The sequence below is a fragment of the Camelina sativa genome, chromosome 20 (genome assembly GCF_030686135.1).
Source record: "Camelina sativa cultivar CO46 ecotype springtype chromosome 20, ASM3068613v1".
In the NCBI taxonomy this organism is placed as follows: Eukaryota; Viridiplantae; Streptophyta; class Magnoliopsida; order Brassicales; family Brassicaceae; genus Camelina; species Camelina sativa.
This window is the reverse complement of record NC_141899.1, coordinates 10,921,019-10,937,942: the sequence shown is the minus strand read 5'-3', so window position 1 is coordinate 10,937,942 and position 16,924 is coordinate 10,921,019. Positions and strand designations below refer to the sequence as shown.

Sequence of the window (16,924 nt, the reverse complement as noted above, 5' to 3'; positions counted from 1 at the left end):
CAGACGCTTCCTTAGACCAACCAATCAAATTGCATTGGTGGATTGGTTTGAGTGGTTTGGGGTCTAAATGGTACCAAACCATTGATCATAATTCAAAACATCCCATTTTCCTGCTTATTAAAAAATTAAAACCATATTTTCCATTTCATTATAGAAAAGAAATATTTGTACAGAAAAATGTACTGTTTATCTTAGAATTCGATCGACACCAATCTGTGGTTAGCTTCTCTTACCCTTTAATATAGCCCCATCTCTATAGCAAAACAAAGTCTACATGAATTTGCAAATTCTCCCAGCTTCCCCAAACTGGTCTCTGCACAACACCACCAAAACACTCTGCCTCAAACCAAACTGAGACTTGATGCATAGCTTTGGTTTCTCAGGCATTCCCTTTAAGAACAATGGACTTTTCGTTGAGACGGTATGATTTGGGATATTGATTTTGGAGGAAGTTGAGAAAGAAGAACCCAACGTATCGGCATCATTATTATTAAAGACACCAATAGCTTTCCATCCATCAGCTATGAGTTGCATAGTTTTCCTTGTGGGAACAACATTATTCTCTTCCATGTCTTTCAGAAGCTCTTCGGCTTTCCATGGCTGTCTCGCTTCCCCAAATCCCCATATAAGAGTCTCGTAAGTAGTCAAGTTAGGCGACAAACCAACGATTCTACACATTTTGTTATATACCTGCATTGCTTTCTTCATTTCACCCGCGCTGCACCAACCGCTTATGATCTGTGTGTAGATCACTACATTTGGTCGAACACCAAATTTTCTCATCTGATTCAAGATTTGCTCCGCTTTTTCGGGCTCCCCAGCTCGAGCATATCCTTTGGCAAGGATGCTAAATGCATGAGTGTCGGGATCTATTCCTCCTTCCAACATATCTTTATAGATCTCTTCGCATCTTTTCATATCTCCAACAGAACTCCATGCATTCATTAGGGTACTAAATGTTACCACGTCAGGTTTTACCCCGAAATCTTCCATCAGATCCACCACCTATCATATTAACATGCCCGTATTTAAGAAAAAAAAATGGATGTAAATGAAACTATTGAACAGCTTATAAACTATAAAGCTCACCTCGCCAACTCCATCCATGTCTTTGATGTCAAGGAAGCCTTTGATTAGAGAGTTAAAAACAAAGAGATTTGGATGAACTCCAAGTTCTTTCATTCTATAGAAAAACCTCAGAGCTTCTTCCATCTTACCCTCTTCACAGTAGCCATTCACTATGGTACCGCAGGTACGTACATTTGGTTTAACTTTGTTGTGTAACATCCTTGGTATGATCATATCCTCAGCTGTATATGTTGAACCGATCCGCGCATATGCTCTAGCCAATGTGTTAAAAGTTACTACATCAGGTTTTACACCGTAAGATTGCATCTTATATACAATGTTCCATGCTTCTTCAATCTTCCTCTGGTTACACCAAGCCTGGACAAGTATGTTACATGTTCTGTCATTTGGTTGGAGCATCTCATCTCGTAACATCATCTCCAGGAGTCTTGAAGATTCCTCTAGCTGACCAAGTTTTCCATACCCTTTAATGAGAGTATTGAATGTACTTGTTGTGGGTTTACATCCACTTTCCTTCATCTTTTCAAAGATCTTCATTGCTTGATCTAGATTTCCAGACTCGGAAGAGGCGTTGATGATGGCATTGAAGAGAATGGTGTCAGGTTTGAGGCCATTTTTCTCGACTTTAGAGATAAGGGAGAGGAGAGAGTGGAAGTGCTTCTGACGGGTCAATGCAGTTACAAGAGTGGTGTATGTGATGATGCTTGGCTTGTGGCCTTCCTCAATAAGAGTGTTGAAAATGGAATGTGCCTCTTGCGGTCTCCCTCGTTCTATCAACCCGTTCATCAGTTTGGTCCTTGAACGAACATCACCACAAGTAGTACCACCTGAACATATCACACAAGGAAATGACCTCAATTGCACTCTCCCATCCTGTGAAGCAAAGGCATACGTTATCTCAAGCTCTCTTCATTCCTATTCAACCAAGCAATAATAAGATAATAATCATTGCCTAGTGGATCTAAATTTTTTAGCACATTTATAAATTTGAAGTTGGGGTTTGATATTGTTGTAAGAGCACTCTAACCTAAACAAGTACGGAACCTAGGTGATTAAAGTCTTCAACTCATTCATCCAACAGATCTCAGGATAAAAAATAACTCACTTCAGAATCGTTAAAAACAGCTTCCACATCAGCCAAATTTGCTTCTTTCTTCTCTTCAAACACAGCTGGCTTGTAATCTTTCTTGAACCACTCATCTTCCAAAATCTCTGGAATTGTAATCCGCTGGCATGTTAACACACTCTCAATTAGTTCCACCTTTGAAATCACGGACGAGTATCGTTAATTTATTAGCAGGACACGGGTTAAACATCCGCTTTGTATGACTATGACGTGCGTTTATCCATGGGACTAACAATTGCAGGAGGGTCATAAACTTCTGAATATTTTAGACAAGGTGTAGTAGCTCTTTTCAGGCAGTGGAATGGAAAGAAAAGGAAATAGTCAGCAAGAGTCCAAACACTAAGCAGAGACAAATAAATGTACACTTAAGACCAACACTACAAATAAAATTTCCAAGGTAAATAACATGTAGATTGGAGTACTTGCCTATTGTTCTAAGAAAAAAAGAGAGACTTGAGATTGTTGAAGTTCGACGGAAGAAAATAAAAGAAGGATACGTTTAATTCTTAATAGCAGTGGTACAATAAAATATCTTACAGTCATAGGGTTTGGATCCAAGATTCGGACAATCAAGTTCTTAGCACCAGAAGAGGGCCAAGTAGGAAAACTGAATTCAGCAGATGAAATCTGAAAGAAGGGACAAAAATGCAACATTGAAACAGGAATCAAAGATAATGGTCAGGATGAAGCCTGAAAATATATTACAAAATTTTTACCTTTTTGTGCAACGTCGTGAGAGTAGAATCCTCGAAAGGCAAGTAACCAGCAAGTAGCACAAAGAGTATCACTCCACATGACCACAAGTCTGCCTTTGCCCCATCATAGTCTTGATCAATAAGAACCTTGGGACAAAGTAACAAGGAAGCTATCAAAAACATGGAGCAGCAACTGGCATAAAAAGCCAGATGACGAAGCATACCTCAGGAGCAGCATAGTTTGGAATTCCACATGCAGTGTGATGAAGGCCATTGTCCTGCCAAAACCAAGCAATTCTGATAAGCTGAGAATCTAGAAAGGTTAGTGTTACAGATCTTGTTAGATATTTGTTAATGTAATCAATGAAAAATCATTACTGAACTTCAGGCACACTCATTAGAATAAGACAAGTAACTAAATGATGCTTAAAAACAAAAAAAAAAAATCAGTGGCTACCTCGACTTGTTGGGACAAGGCACTGAATCCAAAATCAGAGACTTTCAGATTTCCTTGAGCATCAAGAAGCAAATTTTCTGGCTGCATTGAAAGAAGTAAAGAAGAGAAAATTTAGGCATCAATTAGCTGCCCTTAAAAGAAAACCACACTGCAAACTTGGGCCAAAGAGTTACCAAAAACGTTTCTTTGTACCTTCAAGTATCTGTGGTACACACCCCTGCTGTGGCAGTAATCAACTGCGTTGATAAGCTGCTGGAAGTATCTCCGTGCATCGTCTTCATTCATGCGCCCATCATTTTTCTTGACAAGTTCAAATTGGTAAAAAACCAAAATTAATACATTTTCACCTGTAATATACAGGAACTTCTAAGCTGAGCATGAGGCATTTAATGCATGATTCTTACACCAAAGGATATATCAGACACAAGCTGAGGGCCTTGGGGAGGAAGAGGGAACACTCACAATTTTTTCAAAAAGCTCTCCACCACTGATGAACTCTAGGACAATATACATCTTCGCCTTGCTCGCCAAAACCTGGATAACATATGCCAAATTATTTTGTTAGAAGTTAGCTTTCAACAGATTTTCTTCGATTCCAAGGAGCTGTTAATTCATGGCTAATCAAAGGAGAAATAGAGATACGTAGAGAAAAGTTGGAGGCATGAAAATACACCTCATAAAGCTGAACTACGTTTGGATGGTATATCAACTTCATAGTAGAAATATCTCTCTTAATCTGTAAAAGAAAGTAGGAAAGACCCACATCATACTTCCAGATTGAAGACAGAAAACTACATTTGACTTCCAGGAAATGTAAACGGGCATATCAGTTGACAAGAGAGGAAACATGTAAAAAAAAAAAAAAAGGATGCCGATTAGAAAAAAGCAATTACTTGATCAGCCATCTTATGGTTAAGAACCTTCTCTTTATCAAGGATCATGAGAGCCACGGGTTGTCCTGTCTCAGAATCTTGAGCAAACCTCACTTTTGCAAAAGCACATTCAACAATCGTTTTGCCAACCTCGTACTTTCCAACCCAACGCCTGATCTTTGGCTCACTCATCACACTCAGAGTTCACCTTCACCTCTTGATCTCCACAATCTGTTTCTTATTGAAAATGTAATATTGATGTTAGAATCTCCTCTAAATAATATACAGAATAGGAGAGAGAGTATTGATATGCTTAATTTTACAGAAACTAAATTCAAAAGTACAAAGCAAAAGAACAGCTGAAATCCACAAGGCGACGGATGACGACAAAAACAAGCAGCAAAACTCTTCCCTTGAATTTTAAAACCGTCCTTTTATTCATGTTACGCCCAAATCTCCAGAATCATATGACATTTGATTTGCATATATAAAGTTCATTCATGCATATGCGTCTGTGCGTGCACACATCCAAAATTCTACACTAACGTATGCAATGTGTATACAACAACCAAAAGCAAAAAATTCTGAATTCAGGGTGGGTCCTCTCATACACGTTATTACGAACAAGTGACCAAATTCTGCAATGATTCTTCGATCGAAGGAAAAGCACAACGAACCTTCGGGAAAATACACACACACACACACACACACCTGCTGCGAATTGTCCCGAGAAAACAGGAAGCAACTAGAGTTGAAATTGCATGCTGCCCTTCCCACAACACTAGAGTTGGCTAATCAAAAGAGGGAGGATTAATGTTCCGAGAGGTAATGTGAGAACTCCCAGCGACAAATGCAGAGAGCAGAGGAGTTCGAGCAATGTAATTGGAAACAGAGTCTTTCATAGTCAATAGCAGCTTGATCCGTGTCAATTACTTTCGGTCGATGCTTCTTCCGCCATACCCCATCGTGTGGCTCGCTTTCACTCTCCTTATTTCTCTTTTATCTTTTTTCTTATCCAAATTAAAAAAAATCTCAATACTCAAAAAAAAAAAAAAAAAAAAAACGACGTGTATCGATGAGGGAGCCTCGTTACACTTTTCTAGTTTTCTTTTTCATTTTGATTGGTTTGCTTTTTCCTAACTGTTGTAGAAACATCTATACTAGTATTTTTCAGCAGTTTTTGCTCAAAAATATTTTTTGGAAAGTTTTTAATGCATTGACTTTAATATTAGTTAACAAAACTTCAAAATTAATTATAGGTAAGATTTTAAAAAAATAAGGAAATTTTTTTACCTCATTCAAAAATAAATATATGATTCTCTTTTATTTTTTATTTGAATTTATATTTAATTTATCTTGAATTATTCTATAATACATTTAGTTAATAAAAATTGTCATTTTTTCTTGTATATGATATAATACAAAATTTTAAAAACAGACATATATTACTCAATAGATGAATAAAAAAATACGGATACAATATCCCACATCGTCTAAAAAAATTGGGCAATGGTTCAAAGACATACTATAAAAAAGACCAAAATTATTCTGAATACAAATGAATAGAAAGCTTGACTTATCAGGCATTTAAACTTTAAAAACTTTTTTATTTGGTTTATTCAGTTCTTTATTTTAAAGATTTTTAAATGGTTAAATATGAAAATATTTAAAACTTTAAAAAAGTTAAATATGAAAATATTTAAAACTTTTAAAAAGTTAAATATGATAAACATTATATCCCATATACACAATAATATTAAAAATTAAGATGATATAGTGTGAGTTAAAATATCTCGGGACGGGGTTATATAGCGAGACGGTTTTTATCGATATTTATATAAATTAAAAATATCATTAATTTGGTGTTACATGGGTAAAATATCATTTCACTATTTTGTTAACATTGTCGATATCAGAGAATAGACATATCAAATTAAATTGATTAAATTAATATTATGTAAAAACAAATTATATTACGGTATTATTTGGTTTATTTAACAATTATTATATAATTATAATATATTTAACCAAAAATACAACTTATAATTTAAATATTTTAATTATAAATAATTTTGCCCCGCGATACACCGCAAATCCTAATTTAGTTATTATTTATTACTAAAGGAACGTGTAAATTAGCCAATTATACCATAAACAGTGTCAAAGTTTCTCACCAATGTCATTTTCGACTATGTCTTTTCCGGCCTGCCACAAAACGAAGGTAAGAATACCATTATGCCCTTCTTCCATCGACTTCGAAAATTAAGGATTTTAATTTAAGAAAAAACAAAAAAAATATGACATTTTTTGGGAGGTGACATAAAATTACAAGTGCAGTTAATTGTTTGTTTCATTGGGTAATGCAACGATTCTGAGAAACAATGGATTGTTGTTCTAATTTTGAAGCCGTCTCTCTCTCCTCTCATTATTCTCTTCTCTGAAACCCGAAAGTTCATCGACTTTTCATCTTCTCTGAAAACCCCGTCGCAACTTTGTGTTTGCTGATAGCCGCCGTCGAATCGATTTAAGGAAGCGATTAAGAGGCAGTGAGAGATGAATTTCTTAATCCAGACACTACTACTAGGTAATCCCCCGGCTTTGCCTCTGCCTGCCGACACAGCCAAACCCCCCCGAGACTACTTCCGGGGTTCAAAATCATCCCGCTTGGTATGGAAGGAAACTATCTCCCCCTTTTTCCGTCGTGTTGTTCCTTTGTGTTGTTGTCTGCTCACTCTTTAACATACCTTTAATTCGTTTCAGTGGGGAGTCTGACTTAGATCTTGCCGTTAACGCCGGAACTGTTCATAGGTAAAGCAGTTGCCCAACAACTTAAACTCGTCTTTTTGTTATGCGTTATATGGCTTTTGACAGAAAACACTTTCTTATTCTACAGATCAACTGCTCCGATGGACAAGAGGCAAAAACCCAGGTAATGTCTACTTACTTGATTTGACTCTAAGGTTTTGGTAGACCAGAGTTTTGGGCCAACTTCGCTGTTATGTAACACATATTTTGTCCACCTTGCAGTGCTTCTGAGGCGGAGGACATTAATCAAGAGCAAAGGTTCTGGTCCACTCCTAAAGACTTATATGGACCAGATCCAACTTTCTTTGTTCTTGTCCACCCATCAAACCATCCTTATTGTTATCCTTCGTTGTTTCTTTTCACTCGCACAAGTCTGATGAAGTAGCAAGGACGAGGAATGTTGTTCCTCCATTGGTAGACAACCAAATCCAACAGCCAAGGTATATATGTCCACCATTTGTCATTTGTGGACATTCGTCTAACGGATCACATCCGGAAGGCCCATCTGAATCAAGAACCAACAAATCTTCTTGTTGCAGATCTCTTAACGAAACAGAAACAGGTCCTTCTACTATGGTTTCTCATATGGTGGACCAGATCAGAATGCCCAGGTACATGTCCATCAGTTATATGTCTATCAACTCGTGATCGTTAGTTTGGTTTGTTGATGAAATCTTACCAACATCTCCACATTGCAGGTCGGCTGAGGTCGCTGACATTGCTAATGTGTTGTCGTCGGTAGACAACACCGACATACCAAGGTAACTTTCCTTCTTATATGGACAACTGTTCAAATGTCTTTTCCCTTTAGTTTGTGTCTTGTCTATATCGTGTTGTAGTCATTGTGGGCAGCATAACAACTTCTCTTCATCACAGGCTGGTTGACGATGAGGCTGTTGTGTCCTCTCGGCTATGTTATTCTCTTGCGCCGATGGAGTTTCCAAGAACAAATCCAATTCGGAAAACACCTTTTTCAAAAACAAAAAACCCAATTCGGCAAACACTACCGGTGGCGGAGGTTGTGGGGGCGGCGGTTGCGGTGGTTGTGGTGGAGGTTTAGAGATTTCATTCGTCTTCGTTGGGAAAAAAAAACAGAACATTGGACCATTTTACTTTCGTATTATCGTTATGTATATATCGCTTTATTTTAGTACTGTGTAAGCATATATTGTGTTGTTCTTGTATATAAAAAGAAATACTATTTCTTTCCAATTCCATCTTCAGTTAAACTGTTAATTTGTTGGACAAGGCACTATAGAATGTTAGTTTGATGAACAGATGATTAATAATTCAGAATAAACATCTAATGAAAAACCCCAAACAAGAATTATACTAAATTTTTTTTTTTCTTTAGTCATTTTCATTCTGAACCAGAGTAAACATATCCAAATCCCATATCGAAACCTTTAATCTTCGAAGAGATGCATAATTCTAAGAAAGCATTGACTAGGTCTCATGGCCCCTAATCAACACCAACAGCACAACCAAGGTTCATGTCTTCATGAGATAAACTAAAGGGGTGTTATTCAACCTTGTATTTTAATGGAGTTTGGTGTATTTCAAAATCCAGAGTTATTCAATTAGGTATTTTTAAAAAATACAATAAAATCTGCTGTTATTGGATTGAATATTTGTTTGATGATTTTAAAGCACTTGTAAAATCATTGTTATTCTATTTCCAATAGATTTTGTTTCACTTCAGATTTTATTTTACATCCAAAACATGAACAAACACAATCCTAACAATTTTTTAAGTATTTCATCTCTCTCATACTTTTTATGAGTATATCTCTCCCAATAAAATCGATAACATTGGTGATTTCGTCGTCGTCGTCTTCGTCTTCATCATTGTCATCGTCGTCGGCTCGTCATCATTGTCGTCGTCGTCGGCTCGTCATCATCGTTGTCGTCGTCGTCTCTTCATCGTCGTCGTCTCGTCATCGTCGTTATATTGATTAAGAGACTTTCTCAGGTTTATCTCTTTCTTGTTTCATCAGTTTGTTTCTTCATGTTTTTTTTAAAAAAATTACCAATGGACAGATTACGCGAGATAGAGGAACGCTAAAGGAGCTGCTGCCTGCTGAATTTGATTGGATAAACTAGAAGAAAATTGGCTACCAAGTGCTTGTGTAAAGGAGATTGAAAAGCTCTGCTCGGCGTTCCTTTGGTCGGGACCTGACCTTAATCCTCGAAAAGCAAAGATATGTTGGTCTGACGTTTGTAAACCAAAGGAGGAAGGGTGGCTGGGTGTACAATCGATTCATGAGGTTAATAAAGTGAGCTGCTTCAAGCTCATATGGCGTGTTGTGTCGAAGAAGAACTCATTGTGGGTAAGCTGGATTCAAAGACAACTCATTCGCAATGGCTCGTTTTGGTCAATAAAGGAAACCACAACTACGGGACTGGAGAAAGTGAGACGCAGGGGACCTAGTGCAAAAGATGATGTGGCAAAGTGGAGGAACAAAAATGGTAAATACAGACCATCATTCTCGTCGAAGGAAACTTGGCAGCTAATCCGGCAAGTGGGGCAAGTGAAACAGTGGCATAAAACAATCTGGTTCCATGGAGCTACACCAAAGTTTTCTTTCATCCTTTGGCTTGCTGCTCATAACAGTTTATCCACGGGAGATAGAATGGCACACTGGAACGGGGGTGTGACTCCATCTTGTGTGTTTTGTCAAGCTCCACTAGAATCTCTATCACATCTGTTCTTTGACTGCTTTTCAAATCCACTAATGATATTCAAATCCACGTTCAATTCATTTACAAAATCATTGGACTCCTAAATCTACTAATACTTTAAATCCATTAAAAACCTTCATTGAATAATACCCTTTAAAACAGGAGCTACCATCAAAGATTCTTCATGGATCCGAAACCGTACTGGATCAATTGATTGCCAAAAAAGAGACGATCCTATAGATTATCTGGTGAGACAAGAAGAAAGGCGCTCACGGGAAAAGGTTTTTTCAGGCGTTGATGGCATCTGATTCTTTAGACCTTATCATCTTCGCTTGTAGTTTCTGCATAAAAGCTGGATTGGCTTGGAGTCTCTGTTTTACATATGATGTTCTTATGTCCTCAGCAATCTTGTTTGCTTTCGCAGATTCCTCTATCAAACCGTAAAGAGTTCTCAAGCAGTCTTTCCTGTTTTCCTCTCGGTGTTCAAACCTGTGACAGGACACAAAAACATTTCATAATTCAACAACATTCTTGTCTCGTGAAAAAAAAGCTTAAGATTTATAGTTATATACCTCTCACTGGTGATTGTAAGCTCGTCTTTCCCCGAATGGTATCATTTCCCCACAAGTTCCCTTAGCCTTCGAGCCTGATTGTTGATGCCCAAATCAGTTACGATTAGAGTATTTTAGTTCGGTAAAAAGGAGGTCGAAGTTCTCTTCTATTCAATCGGTGCCGAGGCACAAAAGACGGGTTACAACACAACCTAGACGAGTTACAAGAATAGACGAGAATAAAGGACGAGCTGCTAGCTCGTCGACTCTTGCTGGACGGGTTGAAACCTTGTACTTGCTAGACGAATTCTCTTGCCTTTTCCGCGATCCTCGCTTTGAAGGCCGTACGCCTACCCTTTATAGGGAATCATGTCAGTTCGTCCCTCCAAAAAGACCAAAATACCCCTCCTCCTTAGGAGAGTTATTGTGGACTTTTCCCTGGGCCGGGCTTCTTGTTAGGGTGAGGATCTACCCCTAACAGTAGTCCCCCCCCTCTCGTCTCTAGTTTGTAGTCTTTAGGCGAAGGACTGTTTGTGGGACCGTCGGACTATGGACGAGATTAGAGGAAGTGAAAGGTCGCGCGTGAGTTCTTTCCTTTTTCGAGGTCTTAGGTCAAATCACGTTGTACGGTTGTGGTGCGCGTGAGTTCCGGAAGTCGTACCGTCGTTCGAACGCATGCTGTAATGATTGCGCCTCTAGAATCTTCCGCCTCTTCCTATAAATATTGCCTTCTTCTCTTTATTTCTCCTACCTTGTCTACGAGTCATCTTCTGCTCTCGATTCTTCTGGTATCCCTCCTCTTCTTCTTTTAAGTCATCTATTTTCGCTTTTTTGTTTTTGTTTATTCATCTTTGATGGCGTCCCCCGGATCCATCTCTTCCGACTCTGCCGAAAGTCATCTTCGTCGAGCGACCTCGTCGGATTCTGAAGGCGGCGACAGACCGTACCGCGATACTCAGAGATCATTACCGAGTCCTCGATCTGACTCATCCTCTGATTCTTCTCTTATTGTCGAGCTCCAGCGTCGGGCTTTTTCTGGCGCAGCGACGACGAGTTCGTCTCAACTCCCTTGCAAGATCCCCTCCTTAATCGACGAGGATTTGGACGAGTCTTGCATTCCCGAGGATCTGGACGAGTCTTGCATTCCCGAGGATTGCATAGTTATTCGGGGATCGTTGCCGATTATCCCACACGTCGCTGGGGCTAGGAGGCATATTTTATCGTTTGTTCCCCAGACGTCCCTTAAGCTTGATTCGGCTATAGATGCATTGAAGCTTGGCGGACTTTCTTCTCCTCTCCACCCTGTCATTATTCCGTCTCCGAGTCAGCGCCCTTGGGATGTCCTAGATGGTTATATATGTCTCTCAAAGAAACTGTTTTCTGAGTGCACGATCAAATTTCCTCTTCCTGTTTTCCTTATGTCGTACTTCGCCAACCGTAAAATGGCGATATCTCAATTCGCGATGGCGACCTTTCGGAACGCAGTTGGCATTTCTATTTTAGCCGATTCGGTGGGAATCGCACTTTCAGTCGAACATTTTGAGGAACTCACCCGGTTTATTGCTATAAATCAGAATAAAACTCTTGGGACCTACTATGTTGGTTCAAGGAGGCCAGTGCTCGTCGAGGGGACAAAGGGAAAAACCTACAACTGGATCGGGTCATACTTCTATGTGCGAGTGGTTCGGGGGATCCTCGAAGATCCTTCAATTCCCTTATACTCTGGGTGGAATCTTTCACCCGGTAGCCGACTTGCTTTGTAACTTCTTGTGCTTCTTTCTTTTACTTTCATGACTAACTCCCTCTCGCTATTTTGTAGTTTCTGTGCCGAGGTGTCTACTCCCTTACCCTGCTGCTTTCGCTGCTGAGGTTGATAAGATCAAGTCAACAGGTCCTTACGTTTGGCCGGGTACGACTCGATCGAAGAGGAAGACAGCTGTGAGAAACACCTCATCGTCAAGGACGAAAAATTCAAAGTCGACGAGTAAGTGTCTGAACGAGTTACGGGTGATAGAGTTTGATGTGACCTGAGGACGCGGTCACGGCACGGACGCGGTACGGTTGCGGCTTGAGCTCTCGGCCAAGTTTCGAACGGTAGAACTTTCCTCGGCACAGATTCTGGGCTTCGGATCTAGGGAAGAAACGAACGAGGGAAACATAGTTTGACTGGATTCAAACAAGCCGTTTAGGAGATACGTCTAGAAGCCACGAACGGATCGATCGGATAGTACGGGTGCGGAACGAACAAACGAATGGTTGCGGTGGAACCGTTGGTGGGGGCGAGTTGAGATGATTTAGTACAGAACTCGAGAACTTATGGCAGAGGACTCGAGGTTGCGAAGGGGAAAGATGGGAAGCAAAGTGAGGGGAAATTACGAGTGGATCGAGAGACGACACAAGAGGTTTGGCTCTCCTCTTGATACGGTCTCTAACAAGGTCGAACCCGATTCGAGGCTTGTTAGGATTTTCTCTAGGTTCAATCCCGGATTGAAGAAAGAGAAGAGTGAGACAAGTTTCAAGAATCTCTCTTGAAGAAAAGTTTTATTTTTATACAAGTCTAAGGAGGAACAAGGGCTTAAGGAGGGTTTAAATAGCTAGGTCTAGATAGGAGCTTAAGGACACGCGGATTCATCTTGATCCGCATATCGTCCTTTTGACGTGTCCCTTTTACAAAGAGAACACATCGCCACCTTTTGACTAACACGCTTAGCCACAAACACTCTCCAACGTTCACAAACATAAGGATCAAAAGAGAATATTCTCAAGTTGAAAATTAAACCAAAAATAAGAGGGAAAGAGAGATAACCGCCTTGGCCTTGCGCGTGAAGCAACTTAGCCTTTAGGCGTTTTGCATTTAGCTCCATGCCTCGTTAAAACCTTCTCCGGTAAACGCATTGGGACAAACCCGGAGTGAGGAAAAAGAGTACACTTCCTAGCTAAACGACTTAACCATCTTCACTCTTGGGTAAGAGTGAAGACTAAGCGGACTGAGCCTTCGGAGTCTTCATGGGGTGGCTGGCGTTTGAAGAATGTTCGGACAAATAGGTTGAGCCGCTGCTTCGCCGCCTTTTCTAAGCTCTTGGAACGTGTGGTGGCTCCGGGAAGGATTGTTGGAGCCTTGGCCGCGTCTGAAGAGGTTGCCCTGGTCGCGTCCGATGCGTCTTGGTCAGGCGTCTCGGTCGCGTCCGGCGTGTCTTGGTCTTCTTGGCCGAGGTCGCGTCCTGTGATCACATCAGAGTTCCCCTTTCTCTTTTTTTTTTTTTTTGTTTTTTAAGACGTTGAAGTTATTCGGCAGTAATAGGACGTCTTAATTTGGAAATTCCAGACATGTCCTCTCGGCTTTGCTGACCTACTGGGACGTCGTCAACTCCGCTTTCCACTCCTCCTACTACGTTGGTCGTCCTTGTGATCCGTTTTAACGTTCATCATTCTACAGCTGATTGCGAGGATCAACCGGGCGGTTTCCCGATATGAGCGCGACATTCACGATTTAGAAGCCGCTGCTGCCAAACGTCCTGATCCATCCGCTGAGAAGGTCAAGTGGCTCACGGATCAACTAGCGACGGCCACGGGCTCGAACAGAAAGCTGAAAGAGCAGAATGAGAAGTTCGAACGTGGGTATAGCGGGTTGATGGCCGAGAAAGGCAATCTTCTTTCCAAGCTGAAACTTGCGGAAGATGCGCGTGACGAGCTGAATGCGAAGTTGGAGTCCGAGACGAGGAGGCTGCAAGATTGTCGAGAGGATTATGGGCATTATGTTAAAGTTTGTGCTTACCGCCATCTCGTTGGTCGTGCTCAGAGGTTGTTGTCGAAGCACAAGAGATATGCCGACGCCTTCGAAGCTGCCCGTCCGAAGTTTCTAGAATCAGGCCATCGGGGATGTACGTATGCTGGAAATACTCGTTGCAGATGGTCAGATTTCCCTCTTGACTGACAGAGTTATTGAAAGGGCCGAGGCTGTTGCTGTCCAGCTTAGACAGGAGGTTGAAAAAATCGATGTTCCTGACATTGTGGCGCGTGACTTTGATATGTCCTCGCACTTCGAGCCGCCCCTCCCAACACTAGAATGAAGCAGGTCGCCTGATTTTGAGGAGACTCGTCATGAGTGCGAGGAAGGGGAATCCAGCAACGAGGAAGAAGGTACTGATGATGAGGAGGATGCCTTAGTGGCAAAAAACGTGGGTACTGAGCAAGTGGAGATGCAAGGTCACGATGTCACCGGTCAGGAGGGGGAGCAAAACGTGCTGGTCGACGATTCTGTTGAGGTTGAGGATGGGCAGGTCGTCGTTCAGGGAGGACAACAGGATGATCAGCCTTTTCAACAGGATGAGCAAATTTCTGCCCAAGGACGAGCCAAAAGCTCTCCTGTTGTCGGGTTAATTTGAGAAGTTCCTAAATTATCTCTGTTGCCGTGTTCGGGAGGTCGGCTCTCCCTGTTCTTATCCTACTGCCGTGTTCGGAGGTCGGCTCTCCCTTTGTTGTTTCGACTCTTTTTTTTGTTATTTTCGGGGTTGGTGCCCTATTAACTTTCGATACTTATTTGCATTGGACTTCGTTGACATTAATTGGTTGCCCTTCCCCTTTTTTTTTGGAAACTGTGCCTTTTGGATTGTATAAATGATCTTCTCTGTCCACTCCGATGCTAGTAGCGACAAGGTCGGCGCGGTTGCAAAGAGCGCGGGAACGACTTGCCATGAGGTCTGACGAGGTGATTTGTTGGAAACTTGATTATTATCACGCACGCATTCAACGGCTGAGGGCCTACATCGTTGCCATCCGTCGTTCGTTCAAGCGTTATTTCCTCTTCTACCGTACTGACGGGCTGGTAGAGTGCCTCAAGATTTTGATTGACGAAGGGCTCTATGTCCCGCGGTGGAGATGGGGCCAATTGCTGGACGAACGCTCTCGTCGTGAGGCGTTGTTCGCAGAGGTGGTAATACCCGACCTTGAGCCGGGCGACATGGAGGTTATCGGTCGAAGGTCGTTCAATGGTCATGCAGATATTGATGCTTGCCGAGTTTGTATCGACGTGCTATGTCGTTATATTACGCAACTGGAGAGTACGAGGCACTACTTCTGTGAAAGTAACCGTGCGGAAGAAATCTGCGCGTACCTCGAGGAGATGGTTGCAGGAGGCGCGAACGTTCCGATGACGACCTAGGGATTGAATGATTAGGTTGTATGGTGTTCGTCGAAAACAGCTTTATTGAATGTTGTTGTTTTTTTTTATGTGCCGTAATGGGGTTGACACTGGTATCAGACTATTGTTGCTGTCTTTAATAAAGTTTCATTTTTTTTTTATTACTTTATAGTACCTTTGTATGATCTACTATGATTCATGATGGGCGACCTGTTCTTTTGTGCGAGTTGAGACTCGGCTTTCTTTTTTTATATATATAATTAGGTGCGACTCGTAATAGTCAGCTTATCCGTTTGTGCGAGTTACGACTCGGCTTTGTATAACCAGGGGCAATACGTAATAGTCGGTTTATCCTTTTGTACGAGTTGCGACTCGGCTTAAACAATACGTCGGAACGTTGAGTCATTACCGGGCCAGGATAATGATAAATAGTTTGTGAGTAGGGACGACTCATTCTTATGAGAAAAGAAAATTTATATTATTGGCAGCTGTGTCCCGTAAGACGGGACTGCCTACGTACCCCCTGATCAGGAGGGATCAAGCCGCTTATAGTTCACATTACATGGTTGTTCAAACTATAGAAAAAACGAGCTGAACATAGCCGAGCTCGGTTTTTTTTTTTTTTTTTTAGTAGTAGTAGCGCTTTAGATGCATCGAATTCCAAGACCTTGGCACTGGTTCGCAGCTCATTGTCAAAAGCTCGTACACGCCGGGATGGACGACCTTGGATACTTGGTATGGGCCTTCCCAATTGGCTCCCATTTTTCCGGCGTTTGGCTCAGCAGTATTTTCCCTGACCTTACGGAGGACGAGATCTCCCTCGTCGAAATGCCGATTGTAGACTTTCTTGTTGTAGTATTTTGCTGCGGCAAGCTGATAGTTCTGGATTTGCAGAAGTGCCTTATCTCGTTCCTCTTCCAACTCGTCGAGTCTATCCATAAGCATCTAATTGTTGAGCGCGGTGTCTTGGACGAGCATTGTTCGTCGGAGACTCGTACTGCTGACTTTAGCGGGCGCCATTGCCTCCATTCTGTAGGCTAGGGAAAACGGGGTTTGGTTGGTTGACGTCCTCGGGGTTGTTCGGTAGGACCAGAGCACTCCGTCGAGTTCGTCGGCCCAAGCACCCTTCTTGGCATCCAGCCTTTTCTTTAACCCGTCGAGTATAGTCTTATTCGTTGCCTCGGCCTGTCCGTTTCCTTGTGGATACCTCGGCATTTATTTTTTCAACTTGATTCGCCATCTTGCGCAGAAACTCTCGAATTGCAGGGAGATAAACTGCGACCCATTATCGGTAATTATTTCGTATGGGAGGCCGTGGCGACAAATTATATATTTCTAAACGAAGAGCTAGACATCCCTAGCTTTGATGTTGGCGTAAGACTCGGCTTCGACCCATTTGGTGAAATAATCGGTGAGGACGAGTATATATCGTTTTTGTCTGGAAGTCGACAATGAGCCGATGATGTCCATTGCCCAACGCATAAAAGGGTAAGGTGCTACGCGAGCT

General features: G+C 41.5%; 2 protein-coding genes and 1 long non-coding RNA gene across 26 annotated transcripts; 1 reads left to right on the top strand and 2 right to left on the bottom strand.

Moving 5' to 3' along the window:
* Positions 1-117: 117 nt before the first annotated feature.
* On the bottom strand, positions 118-5,367 carry LOC104770509 (pentatricopeptide repeat-containing protein At5g21222). Of its 24 annotated transcripts, none has more exons than XR_015593413.1 (13): positions 4,917-5,367; positions 4,261-4,470; positions 4,041-4,103; positions 3,830-3,901; positions 3,560-3,667; positions 3,368-3,448; positions 3,135-3,188; positions 2,932-3,057; positions 2,753-2,842; positions 2,195-2,350; positions 1,090-1,916; positions 691-1,005; positions 118-608 (listed from the first exon to the last, which is right to left on the bottom strand). XR_015593413.1 is itself a non-coding variant. In XM_087505834.1 (13 exons), exons 2-13 carry the CDS (start codon positions 4,429-4,431, stop codon positions 576-578), a joined length of 2,109 nt encoding a protein of 702 aa, XP_087361960.1. In that variant the 5' UTR covers positions 4,432-4,470; positions 4,917-5,367; the 3' UTR covers positions 118-575. The 24 variants fall into 24 exon arrangements, 18 of the variants coding, with proteins under 18 accessions (XP_087361960.1, XP_087361959.1, XP_087361958.1 ...); XR_015593415.1 differs by having other exon boundaries at positions 2,195-2,317; XR_015593416.1 differs by having other exon boundaries at positions 1,090-2,004; positions 4,951-5,330.
* A 1,169-nt stretch (positions 5,368-6,536) lies between these two features.
* LOC104770504 (uncharacterized) lies at positions 6,537-8,256 on the top strand. Its single transcript, XR_764562.3, has 7 exons — positions 6,537-6,906; positions 7,000-7,047; positions 7,133-7,168; positions 7,267-7,484; positions 7,584-7,655; positions 7,743-7,805; positions 7,921-8,256. It is a non-coding gene; the product is annotated as an uncharacterized LOC104770504 (long non-coding RNA).
* Positions 8,257-16,044: 7,788 nt separating this feature from the next.
* On the bottom strand, positions 16,045-16,356 carry LOC147918707 (uncharacterized). The gene has a single exon (XM_087503655.1). It carries the CDS (start codon positions 16,354-16,356, stop codon positions 16,045-16,047), a length of 312 nt encoding a protein of 103 aa, XP_087359781.1.
* Positions 16,357-16,924: the final 568 nt, after the last annotated feature.

Bases quoted from the DNA above. Each gene is read 5' to 3' on its own strand.
- LOC104770509 (XM_087505823.1), bottom strand. From the start codon at position 4,431: ATGAGTGAGCCAAAGATCAGGCGTTGGGTTGGAAAGTACGAGGTTGGC. The intron at 4,104-4,260 runs GTAATTGCTTTT...TTTCTTTTACAG, and splicing joins ACCATAAGATGGCTGATCAA to ATTAAGAGAGATATTTCTAC. The intron at 1,006-1,089 runs GTGAGCTTTATA...TTAATATGATAG, and splicing joins ACATGGATGGAGTTGGCGAG to GTGGTGGATCTGATGGAAGA.
- LOC147918707 (XM_087503655.1), bottom strand. From the start codon at position 16,356: ATGGATAGACTCGACGAGTTGGAAGAGGAACGAGATAAGGCACTTCTG.